Below are 13,229 nucleotides of genomic sequence, written 5' to 3' on the forward strand. Positions count from 1 at the left end.
TGAAAACGATCCAGTAATATTCCTCCTATTCCAGGCCTAACATTATACTATACCTAGACCATAGTCCTTAAAATGACACACTCACTGTGTGTGTGTGTGTGTGTGTGTGTGTGTGTGTGTGTGTGTGTGTGTGTGTGTGTGTGTGTGTGTGTGTGTGTGTGTGTGTGTGTTGCCTGCAGGAGGCCTGCAGAGAAACAAGGAAAGTGTGTGGACACAATGGTGAGACGTACCGCACGGTGTGCGAGGCCTTCTCAGACCGCGTGGCTGTGGACTACAAAGAAGCATGCAGTGCCGTGGGGGCTGTGTCAGAGGTCACGGCCGACTCTGGCTGCAATGCCGTGTCCTGTCCCCCCCTCTCTGCTGAGGGCTGCAACCCCGTCACTCCACCCGGTCCGTGCAGCCGCCTGACAGTCATAGACCTGCATCACTTACAGTCTCCTCTGTGGCTGTGGTGTCAGTTACCACAGCTTTACAGAGATATTGGGTCACTAGATGCTCATACATCTGACTTGTATGTGTGTGTGCGTGTGGTGTGTGTGTGTGTGTGTGTGTGTGTGTGTGTGTGTGTGTGTGTGTGCGTGCGTGCGTGCGTGCGTGTGTGTGTGTGTGTGAGATCAGGTGCATGCTGCCCTGTGTGTGCTGGAATGTTGCAGATCCTATGGAATAAACAACAGATGAATGTCTTTGCCAAGGTAAATAGATTTAGTTTAGTCTTTTTACATTCATGATAAAACTTCTTACAGTTGTATCACCTTCATGTTCTCACTATGGCCTTAATTTCAGTAGCACTAGATGAACAGTAGATGGCAGCATAGGTTGCCTTTCTCATACAAATTCAGTAGCACAAGGTATTCAATTACAAACAATTGTAAGCAAAAAATAAACAAAACAGTCTGATATCCTCCAAAGATGTAATAAAGAAAAATCTGTACCCAGGATAGTTAGTCATAAACTATTTGGTCCAGTTCAGAGTATAATGCAAATTGCATGCTCTGAACGATAATATTCTTCAATATAATAATATAATAATTTTCACATTCTGCTGTTATCATTATCAATGAATTTTTTACTCTGGTATTAGTTGCAATATTCATGTGTGGGATATATGGAATATTCATGTGTTTGTGTGTGTGTGTGTGTGTGTGTGTGTGTGTGTGTGTGTGTGTGTGTGTGTGTGTGTGCGTGTGTGTGTGTGTGTCTGTGTGCATGTGTGCGTGTGTGTGTGTGTGTGTGTGCGTGCGTGCGTGCGTGTGTGTTTGTGTGTGTGTGTGTGTGTGTGCGTGCATCCGTGCGTGTTTGTGTGTGTGCACGCGCGCGCGCGTGTGTGTGTGTGTGTGTGTGTGTGTGTGTGTGTGTGTGTGTGGGCGGCTGGGGGTGTGTTGTCAGCTCAACCGGAATCAGCCGCTGACGGTTCATGAAATTCTGAGGACCCTGCGCCTTCACATCTCCGTTCCTCAGTGCGACGTCTTTGGCTACCTGAGCATTGACTCCGAGATGGTCATCCTCATCATACCTGTGGACCTACAGCCCACGCCCCTGCAGGTGAGGGTCCGAGCTCCTGGACCAGGGCTCCAGCTCAGCCCACTGCTCCTCCATCTATTTATGGTGCGGTCACACCAATCTATGTCAGTCAGCTTCAAAAGCAGTCAGAGAGATTAATGGGCAACTTCTGTAGCATGCTGCTTATCTAATGGCATGTTCTTCAGAACTGGACAGCTCCGTAGGCATTCTCCCTCTCCGGATCATGAACAAAAACTGCGAGTAAAAAATCCAGTTCACAGGCAATAGCTTTAATCTGTGATGTTTATGGAAATCATTCATGTTTACATCTCTTTTTAAATTGAGACTGAATGCTTTCAAACCTTACCATTCTTGTCTCTCTTAGAGCAACTGTTCCCAAACTTTACATGTTTACAACACTTACAATACTGAATTTTACCCAGGATTCTCTCAAAAGAGCTTTTCAGTATCTAATTCAGCCAGACTGTAAAAAGCCACGAGACGTACACAGGCTGACCTTCTAGCTGAAACCGAGCCTCTCTTACTTTCGCCCCCTGGTGAAGAGTTTCTTGCTCTTGCATCATGTACTTTGCGCGGCTGTTGAGTGTGTCTAAAAATATCCGCCCCCCCCGTTCCTGATCATCTAGTTGCCATACACATGCTAAAATGAGACGATGCCCTTTGGTGTCTTCCTAACCTGCGGTGGCTCTGTCCCCTGTGTAATGCCCAGATTGAAGCCTGCAGCAAAGAGGCAGAGAAGATCGACTCGCTCATCAACTCTGGCAGCCCCACACTGGTGTCCCACGTGCCTCTGTCCGCCTTCCTCGTCTCCGAGCTCAAACTCTCCACCGTCAGCTCTGCTGCTCCCAATGGCGCCCCCTCCCTCTCCCTATCTCTCTCCCTCTTTCTCCTCCTCGCCACACTCCTCTCCTTCACAGGGGCCCCATGGAATGCCTAGATACAAGCGTTCCCACACTTCTGAATGTCTGCTCCCAGGCAACAGGATCTCACGACTGACCTCTGAGCTTCCTCGGCCACCTGACGGTGTTAGTGGAAGCTGCCTTGCCTTGACAATCACAGAAACGCCACGTGGACGGAGAACGATCCTTCTAAACGTAATGGAGTGGTGAGCTTGCGGACTCTGAAAAATCATGACCGGACTAATGAGCTGGATTGTATTCTAACACAGCACTGCTTTAAAAGGCTAAGCTGTGGTGAGGCACTTTGCTCATGTCTTTTTGTAAGCTCAGAAAAGCAGTTATAGACAGTGTGGAGAAAACAAGGAAAGAGAAGAAAGGAGTGATGGGCTGTTCTCTCCAAGCACATTTCACTCCTGCTGCTCCTCTCTTCGGCCATTTTACTGGACCAGGTACTTCTCTGTATGTTTCACCATATCAGTGCTTTAGACACTAAGCATTACAGATATGGGAAAGTGAGAAAGGCGTTGAATGGAAGACCTTCCATGCCAAGCTAAAACACAAAACAAAAGGGATTCTTATCTGTTCCTCCCTGTTGATGATGTAATTCACCTAAAAAAGGAGGAACTGTAGCCATGTTAATGAATATGACAATCATAATGTTTATCCACTGTGGGTAATCACAACAGTATGCCTTGCTTATACAGTTATATATATATATATATATATATATATATATATATATATATATATATATATATATATATATATATATATATATAAAGATTTTTTATATGAAGTATTACAAAAATCTATGTTGATTAAAAATAGCAAAATGTTCTATTTTAAAAATGTTTTCTGATCTAAAAGTCAGAGTCACAATGTGCCATTTTGAAATCTTATTCTTGCATGACAATTATGAAGTGTTTTCACAGAAAGCTTTGTATTCTATGTCCTGTCTGGATTGTATGTTTGTTCTGTCTGGATTGTACGTCCTGTTTGGATTGTATGTCCTGTCTGGATTGTATGTCCTGTCTTCAGTTAAATGTTGTTTCTTTGCCTTTGTCACATGAAGGATTACCATTTTTTATCAGTATTATTGTGCTTAGGCAGCTGTGTAGCATTCCTACCCAATGGAGCTTTGTGCTGTCCTATATGTGTGCCTTTGTCTGATTGCAGCACAACCAATGTGTATTTTTATAAGATAATAATAAAAATGTTCATATTGCCAAATGAAAATTGTGTCAAATGCTTATGAAAAAATTATATCCACCAACGGGTGATTTTTTTAGCATAACAAATGTAAAGAGGCAGTGAATACAACAGAGAACTTTGTCCTTTACTACTTATGTAATTATGATTGAATATATCTGCATTTGCATGAAGACACGTGTGGAGGTATGCTCACTAATATACACGCCTTCAACATGTAGCTTTATTAGCTATACAAGTAGCACGTAGCACTCAGCAAACAACCAACACAAACGGATGCAACACTGAACGGACTCACAAAGACGAGCACGAGACAAAACAACCTCACACAATATATACTAATCACAACAAGCACTGATGAGGTGGGTGAACACATACACAAGCAGCCACGCCCACAGGAAGTACATATAGACACGTACAACACATACACACGCCCGAAGGGACGGGTCCAGGGCTGCAACGTGACAGCACATTTAGTGGATCATTTAGTAAATATTTTAATTGAAGTTTAAAAACACATTATCATTACTAATCAGAATAACATTACTTACAGCTTACATCAGAGAAGAAAATATCTGCATTTAGTGATCTGCTAGAATCTGCTTTTCTTCTTTAACACACCAAATAATCACAATCATTACAAGTGTCCTATAAGTGTTTTAATTGACTTTGAGTAAACTTGAGCAATTCTTATGCTTGTTTACCATTCTGTGGCTCTAAATGTGTCCCAAGTGGATGCGAGCGGCTTCTGGAGGCATGTTAATGTGAACTCAGTTCACTGTGAGAGCACAGTCAAAAGGGCCAATTTGGTGACTCAAGCTCTGATAGTAATAATGAGAGGTTTCGCTACAAACCCCAACAAGCATTACAATTTGTTTGTCTGCTTTGTGGCAGGAAATGGGTAGTGCCACGAACTTCAATAGCATGAAAAACTTTGATATCAGCTTTCTATGGGGGGACGGGGAGCAGTTTTTGAATGGTGAATGCTGACGTAAATGATTACAGGAGAAAAAATGTGTTATTAGTGCCTGTGAATTTAAATGTCTGATAAGCTAGGTCATACTTACCTTATGAGAGGACTGCAGCAAACCTGCAATAGAGAAAAACAACCACTGCTTCCCATGAACATGGCTGTAAACCATTCCAGTACGAGCATCCTTCCTATGGTCAATTAATAGTTGCTTAATAGTTACTTGACCAACTGTTGAATGTCTTTTGGACTAATCAAAAATAAAACAGTCTTATGACACACCAGACTTCCATCTGTAATGAGTGCGCGAGGCTTGAGGATGCGGAGATGAGTTGTAGATAACACACGGAAGTTTATTGTAATGGCTGTGGATAGCGCTATAAGCACACAGCAGCATCATATAACTATACGCATATGTAGCAGACTCATAGACGAACCCATATTAGACTAACGAGACGAGTGAACACGCACACAAACAACCACACCCACGGAAGTACAAATAGAGACACAGACTACAGTAAATCACACCCGCAGGGAGGGGTCCAGGGCTGTAATGGTCCAGGGCCCCCCCACCAAGGGCAATACCTCCCGGAGGGTCCCGCACAGCTGTAAAGCCCCGGACCCACACCAATGGGCAGGCCTGGAGCCGCCATGACCACGCACATCCAGGAGTCGTCGTCCCTGCGGTGGGGAGTCCGCCAAGAAAACAGCTTAGAACACCCTCCCTGGGAAAACAGAAGAAAATACGTTGGACATGACAGGCACGTTAACAAAAGCACACACAGGAACATTCAACACGAAGGGCACAAAAGGGAATAAGGGATTGGGGAGAAACACTGGGACGGATACAGGGATCGGGAAACAGAGGACCCGGCTTCCACGCCTGCAACCCCGCGAGCGCTGGAAAGGGCGGTGCTGGCGCTATGGGATTTGACCCAGACCCCTTTCCCTTCGCCCCTCTCGCGGAGCCCTGAGATCGCTCCCCTGCAGCGGGAGCGGCCGGGGCTTGTGCTGGCTCCTGTTTCTGGACCAGTCGACCTGCCGTCCTCCTAGGCGCCACCGGAGGTGGAGTACCGGCACGAGGCGTTTCTAGAACTCCGGCGCAGACACAGCCCACACTCCTAGAGGGGGAGCTTCAGGAGCTAAATCTGGCGGTTCCTCCTTAGGGTCCACTTCCGCCCCTGAGGAGCAATAGCTCCTCATGCTGGTGGCCTCTGGTACACTGTCGTCCAGACAGTCCATGCTGTTGCCCTCGGAGTGTGGCAAGGGAATGTCTTCGGCATGGATGCCGCTCTCTTCCTCCCCCATGTCACACTGGGAAGGCAGTGGACTGGAAGCATTCAGACGGAGCATTCAGACGCCCAAGCATTCAGACGAAGGGGGGCTGCTGTCTTCCCCTTCGTAGTTCTCCGATGGAGGGGGGCTGACGTCTTCCTCTTCATAATACTCTGACTCTGCCAAATACTCCGATGGAGGACGGCTGACGTCGCCCCCCTCGTAGTACATGGTGCTCTTTGAGCACACTGAGGGGGAATACCCCTCCTCCTCGGGGTCCCCCTCCTCAAACTCGCACTCTGGTGGAGCAGGCACCATTTCCCCGGTGGCGACCAACCTCCTTCCCTTGGTGCCTCTGTGCAACTCCACCTTCAGAGGGGAGGAGTCACTCACTAGCAGGCAGGGTCGATTTCCCCCAAACTCGTTCCACAAGCTCACGGTAGAAGCCAGCCAGTCTCTCCTTCTCTGCCTCGCAAGCGCATCGCTGTAGATAATCGCATATGAGGTCGCCCTCACGCTGCGAGGCCCTGTCCGGAGACTCACTCTGAGAGCCGGATGAAGGTGTGTGATGGGACCGGGGAGAGAGGGCATGCTGGTGCTTCCCCTTCTTTGTCCCATGCGTTCTGGCCCTCTTTCCAAGGCTACAGAATCCTGGTATCCTTGTGGCTAATCTTTCTGTAACGAGTGCGTGAGGCTTGAGGACGCGTAACAAGCATGGCGTGAAGCACATAGCTACACATAATGAAACACAATTCTAGATACTATTTGCATGAACTGTGAGAAGGTGTAAAGTATTAATGTAAGCTCTAGGCTTGGGTAGTATCTTTTTTCATACTTTTTTTTACAATGAAATATTTAAATCATGAATGCAGATGTGCTATTTTATATGCTTTTCCTGTATACATACACAGGTCACACAAGTAAAACCAGCAAAACCATACTGTACCTTTAAAGCACCTTTGTTAAAGATGAGTTTGTTTGTTCTCAAAATATGAGATAAAATGTAATAATAATAATAATAATAATAATAATAAAATGCATTTTATTTATAATGTACCTTACATTTGAAACAAATATTATTGTACCACAATATAAAAGCATTACTATAAGAGACAAAAATGAACATAAAACATTGTAGAAACATGAGAAAAACACTAATCAACCGGTTAATTAATTAAGATTCATAAATTCTGCTGAAAAAAATGTTTTAAGTCTTTTTTTTATTCACAATCATCTGTGGTGCCCTCAGATGGTCAGGGAGGGTAATTCCATAAACGAGGGGCAGCAGAACAGAAAGCTCAGTCACCCATGGAGCAAAACTTGCTCCTGGGGGGATGAGTTGATTTTATTTGGTAGTGCAAAGCATTCATGCTGAGGTTGGTAGGGTGAACGGAGGGAGCAGGAGGGAGCATTGAAATAGATTCATTGATAAGTAAGGAGAGAAACCCTAGTATATTGAGTCCTTACAGACCAGGGAATTCAGTGAAGTGTCTGGAGGGCGGGAGATATCTGTTCACATTTTCATGCTTTCATCAGGATCCTAGCTGTGCTGTTCTGATTCTGAATGTGTTGTAATCTCTACTCTTACTGACCCTATTCCCAATGAGCATACAATAATCCCGTCAGGAGGAGACATGAACCAGCGTTTCAGCATCTGCTCAAGTGAGAGTGATTCAAAGTTTGGCCGTATTTCTGAGGTGGTCAAACTAGGTCTTGCAGAGATCTTTGATATGGGCTTCAAAGGTGAGCTGAGGGTCAGATCTTAGACCAGGTTTGGTAACTGATGAGGAGAGGTGTCGTTTATTATAAAAGTAAATATTCAGAGTGTTTTAGAGCTCTTAAGCAGTACCTGTGATTTACCTCTCTGTGATATAACTAGGTCTGTTGATCTTCATTAACTTCTTTAGAAATGACTACACAACACTGCATGTCTGCAAAACACACAATAAACCTCCACAGCACTAACAATGAACTAAGTCTTCACCAGCAGTATTAGGTTACACGTGGCAAGACGAAAACAAACAGCCCAGATAATAGAGGCAAAAAAAGTGCAGAAATTAACCTTCATATATGTTAGGGGGAAGAAGTGAAATGGGAATATATAACTCACAAAAACATTTCATTCAAAACAAATGCACTGAGGAATACGGGACCACATGAAGATGACATTCTACATCTCCGTCTTGTGTCATCGTGTTTGTAACTGATTGAGTGCAGAGCAATCCGAAATTGAGATTGTGACTTTTCTACCCCTTTGAAAGACTCCATCCAAATGATGCAGTCAGCGACTCACATGACTAATAATAATCACTGATAAAAAATGCAAGATCTACTCAGACTGAACAGACCAATGATAGCAATTCTGGATCATGTTTGGCACAACAAAAAATAGCCATATCATTATGGGTTCACTCATTCAGTGATGGTACAGCCATCCGTAGCCAAGGAGTCTGGGTGGGAGGAATGGTGTTGCTCTGTCAGCTGTCAATCACTGTGACACTAGTCAATTGTGGATGTCTGTGTGCTCAGCCACTTGTTGCTTTCCTCCGAGTACCTTCAACCTCCAGTTTTGTATGACAGGGAGAGCTAGATAACCCGCAACTGGGGAATGGCTTAACAAAAGTTGGGAGGAAAATGGGATAAAATTTAATAAAAAGCATAAACACAAGAATGAACAAACCAAATGCTATAACAGTATTATTATGCTTGTTGCATTGACTTGTTCCTGATAATACTGAAAATCTCATCACAGTCAGACAAGAAGGAAACAGTCTGTACAGAGAAAGTCCATCATGATTCTTACATAATTAAAGATATGCTGATGATGTAAAGTAGGTATTTTAGGAAATATTGACTCATCATAGAAAATGCCCGGATGAACAGTAGTTAATATATGTTTAGTAGACCACAACTTTATTTAGAAGTCACATGAGGTGTTATTACCATGTAAACAGTGTTCACCACATTTTAGATATTCTATGAGCTTTTTGTGTGTTTTCTTATGTTTTGTTATACAAAACACAAATCAAGAAGCAAAACATAAATATTTCTATGTGACATTTTATCTACCTTCATCTCCAGTATCTCTAGGCCCTCCTGAACTTTGAATGATCAGAAGAGAGGTGGCTATGAGTGCAGTAGCATGTTGCTGTCTTGCACGCATCACTCCCAGGAAGTAGAAGTATGGTGTAAGATTGGTGAACTTTGTACATATGCAGCATCTGGGGGGTTTGGACAGAGCTGAGGTTCCAGTTGAGTTCTTAGAGTGACCATGAGCAGTGAAGCAGTGAAGAACACAGCATGGTACTGCTGCTCAGTGGGAGAACCGCAGATCCCTCTTCACTGAGCAAAGGAGTACATTTGTAGAGACTACACCAACGAAGCAGAACAGGTCAAATACTGTACTTTTGCTACCTCAGATCTTTAAGCATGTTTACTTAAATAGTGCTAAGAAACAAAGTAGGAGTCAACCATATATCTTGAATTTGGAGAAAACCCGGATATTCCTCCAAGCCCTGGCTGAAGTTCTAGGGTGCTTAAAGTATCCAGGAATGTGCTCATCTGTGCGCTGTGACTGCCCTGCTCCGCTTCACAGATCAAAGTACAGTAAAGAAATTGTGTTTCAAATGAATGCTATGTGTTAAGCCTGAAAGTGCATGTCATTATTAATTATCTTAATATTTGTCATATTAATATGATATAAACAAGATGACTAGTAATTGGAGCAACATCATTTCAGTGGAACTCATCCCTGAGAATCCAAGAGTGCAAGTTTGCACACAACTTCCAAACAGCAGAAGCGAAAGGGACAGGCCCCTCTATCCTGCAGACTTCAATCTACCAACATTTTACTATGTAATTCTGATGATGATATTGGGAACCTTCTATATCCACACCATTTATTTTGTGTAACTTTTTTTGGAGGGCTAGCCAGTGCTACAGAAATTCGAATCAAACTACTTAAACAAACTTAAAGCTTTCATTGTAATGAAAATGTACAGAAATTTGTGTGCATACATTTTCAATCAACACTCCCCCACCCCGCCCAAATATTCTCACTACAGAAAACAGTGGAAATGTTGACAATGGTTATGAAAGCATTTGTGTCAGTTTAAGTGGACATTTAATGGTTTTAATGGTTTAAATGATTTTTTTAACAGGTGTTTTCTCTCCTATTTATCAGTATAATAAGCATGAAAAACCTGGACCTGGCAACCCCAAGCTGCATTCACTTTATTCTCTTTACACATACCCCCTAAAGCTGATTTTAAAAAATCAACAACTTGAATGTTATATTCATTCAATGGTGAATACATTAGGACCTTATTATTGTTGTGATTTTATGATTTTGATTTGTTTTTTTAATTGCCGTTTTTCAGCCTTTGCAATGGACGTGTGATGAAAATCTATCCTTACATGGCCTTCCTGTTGAGAGCACTTTCACTGATTGAACATTGTTTAAGTCTGAAATTATTAACAAATACAGACAGACTTTTTCCAATGAGACACAAAACTATTCAATTCCCTCTGTTTTCTTTTATAGCTGGATATAATGTTGCAGACATAATTCCCCAATTGGTTTAATTAATTAAGTATTCTCTCCTTGATTTCCTTTTGTAAACATGTTTTGTGTTGTGGCTTATACAGTACAGTACGGGTATTAATTTCACATTTACTTTGCTAGTCTCCATAGAACTAAAATTGTTCTTTTTTTCCGTTTCTTTAATATTCTCTTAAATGAGATGGGTGGTGACCGATAGACAATTACTTGCATTTTAACTTATATTGAAAATAAATAAAGTGAATGAACATATGATTGGACGAATAGATGGTTCATTAAAGATATTGTAGTTGAAATGAGAATCTAACTGGTGAGCAAGAACAATCAGAGGCATGGGTAAGATATCAACATAAAATAAAGTTTATTAAAGATGGATCCTGAGATCTCTGTTACATACACTAGAGAAAGCTAACCCTTCTCTATGTTCATGAACCTTTATACTATGTATTGCTGGTTACGTAATTGCTTGTGGATGAATTATGTACGACAGGCCTCATCTGTGTCTGTGGTGCTGTGCCTCCATGAATGGGAGGCACCAGGTCAAGGTTCCTCTGTCCCTCCATCGTGCAGGGGGTTTCTGCTACTTAGATACATAGGGATTACTGAACGTTCTTATCTACAGGCAGGCTACAGCTATGAATGACTGCCTTGTTTTCACACAAAGGATGCTCACATACATAGATTAACACAAGGGTGAGAGAGAAAGCAGCATGAACATCAATCAAGGCCTTACATGCATACAGAGTACTTATAGAAACTAATAAAATGTAAGATTTTCCATTACAGTATGTAAAAAAACTAAAGAATCAGAGTCTAGAGCTGTTTACCATTGCCTTTAAGCATTATTCATTTGTTAGTACCCAGATAATCTGAAACGCATGAAACCTTCCCCATACAATGCATATATTTTAACCCTCTAAAGCCCAGTGTTGTTGGTGTACTGGTGTGCTGGTAATAGATGCATGTGTTGTGCATGTTGCATCATAATTAATTTAAGCCAGGCTTTCATTTTTTTCTTTCTTTTTTTCTACTTCAGATGGTCTCTGCATGTAGTGAAAATGAAGCCAAATGAATCTCTTATATTATGCAAGTGATATATATCATTGTGATAGCTGCATAGTTCTTATGCATATTCACTGTGAAAGGAAACTTCTCTCGGAACATCTTCACACATTATGATTTTGGCCTGATGTTTAAGTGGCTCTATTCCAGTTTACTATGCTATGCAATAGGCACTTTTGCACTCAGTCCTCAAGGGGGCCTCAGAGATATTTGTTTTGATCATACATACTGTTTGCATGAGCAAGCATGTGCAAAATCTTTCATATTTAATGTCACTATATGAGTTTTGTGAGTTGAGAGTTTCTTTCGTTTATTTTGTTTAGAGTATATATCACATTTTGTATTGGCTGAAATTATAACAGAATTCATAACTGTATACAAATTTTGGCATTTGTCACATAGATGACAATGACTAATGATTTAAACATTTTATTATTCTAACAGTATTTTGATTAGTAATGATATGATGTACTTTAAATAAAGGCATAAGTAAAGGCAAAGTCTAAAATACTACTAAAACAAACTATCACAAACAAATCAAAGTATTTTTGATTCATCCCAGATAAAGATACCAAAGTCTTGTTTACTGGTTGATTATTACTTTATTATTAAGAGTCGCTGACCAGCTGATTTGTCTCCTTATATCTGAATCTGTGAAAAACAGATGGAAGTAAACTGATGAATCTGAAGACTACGGGGTTGCTTAGCTAGCATAATTCTATGTATAATTCCAAGATATGAAAGATTTCAAAATGGAATACGGAAGCTACTTTACATCGAAAGCTCTTTCAGGTGTAACATGAACTGGTGAATAATATCCTTACGTAGTTTATGTTCGAGTGAGCCACTATTCTGTGACCTCGGTGTAGCTCACCACTTTGCTAATGGGGTACAGTGTTATGTGGACAAGTGAAAAATGTTCTTAAAGCCTGAGTACTTTGGCTGCAGTTTCAATTTCCCATTTCAGGGAAAGCTTTAAAACCACATAAGGGAACTTGCTACGTTAGGCTGTTTAGGATGCTGCAATTAACAGACACCTTTGGAAGAGGACAACATTGCTGAGGTGTATTCCTGACATAGAATGTCAGCACTAATAACTTTGTAGATATTTTTACATTCAAGCAACCTAATATTGTTGAAAGGGGATTGCTAGATAGACTGATGAAAAGATTTTGTCAAGCTGAAAGGTTGTTGCAACAGAATTTCCAGATTCTGTATTGAAATGGGTCATATTAAGGTGGCCTGTTAAAAAAATGAGAACTCAAAGAACCTTTTTATGGTTTAAATACAAACCATATGTCAAATTATAAATTTCTAATTATAAAATTAAATTATATGTGAAATCCACATACAATATGCACTTTTAGGAGATCTTGTTTTTTATTTTACTATTTTGCACAAAATGTAACGCCCACTTAGAAAAAATCCATTTGCCTTTCATTAGTTCAGACTCAGTTTTTATATATTTGCATTGGCTTAAAGTTTCAAAGTGTTACTGATGCTCAGAATCAGTTGAGTCTTTATGTTAACACAGTTTCAAAATGAGATTTAACATATAGAATTGTTTTACAAAGTCTAAAGAGATCGGTGATGTGAAACGAAGTCACGTGACTCTGGGATTGTCTGGATTTCATTGGGAGACGTCTGACAGAGGGTGTGGGGAGAAGGCCAGGTGGTGGGGAGTGGTCCTTAGGGACGTGAGTCACACTTGTGGTATACGCAGCAGACTGTG

The 13,229-nt window shown here is 41.5% G+C and overlaps 1 protein-coding gene across 1 annotated transcript in view; it reads left to right on the forward strand.

Moving 5' to 3' along the window:
- Positions 1 to 3,656, forward strand: part of reck (reversion-inducing-cysteine-rich protein with kazal motifs) — a 40,032-nt gene extending 36,376 nt beyond the window's left edge. Inside the window, exons 18-21 of the mRNA XM_076971345.1 lie at positions 180 to 390; positions 619 to 692; positions 1,387 to 1,542; positions 2,231 to 3,656. Coding sequence (XP_076827460.1) covers positions 180 to 390; positions 619 to 692; positions 1,387 to 1,542; positions 2,231 to 2,458 — 669 coding nt within the window. The 3' untranslated portion in view covers positions 2,459 to 3,656. The remainder of the gene's footprint in view (positions 1 to 179; positions 391 to 618; positions 693 to 1,386; positions 1,543 to 2,230) is intronic.
- The last annotated feature ends 9,573 nt before the right edge of the window (positions 3,657 to 13,229 follow it).

The sequence above is a fragment of the Brachyhypopomus gauderio genome, chromosome 13 (genome assembly GCF_052324685.1).
Source record: "Brachyhypopomus gauderio isolate BG-103 chromosome 13, BGAUD_0.2, whole genome shotgun sequence".
Taxonomy (NCBI): Eukaryota; Metazoa; Chordata; class Actinopteri; order Gymnotiformes; family Hypopomidae; genus Brachyhypopomus; species Brachyhypopomus gauderio.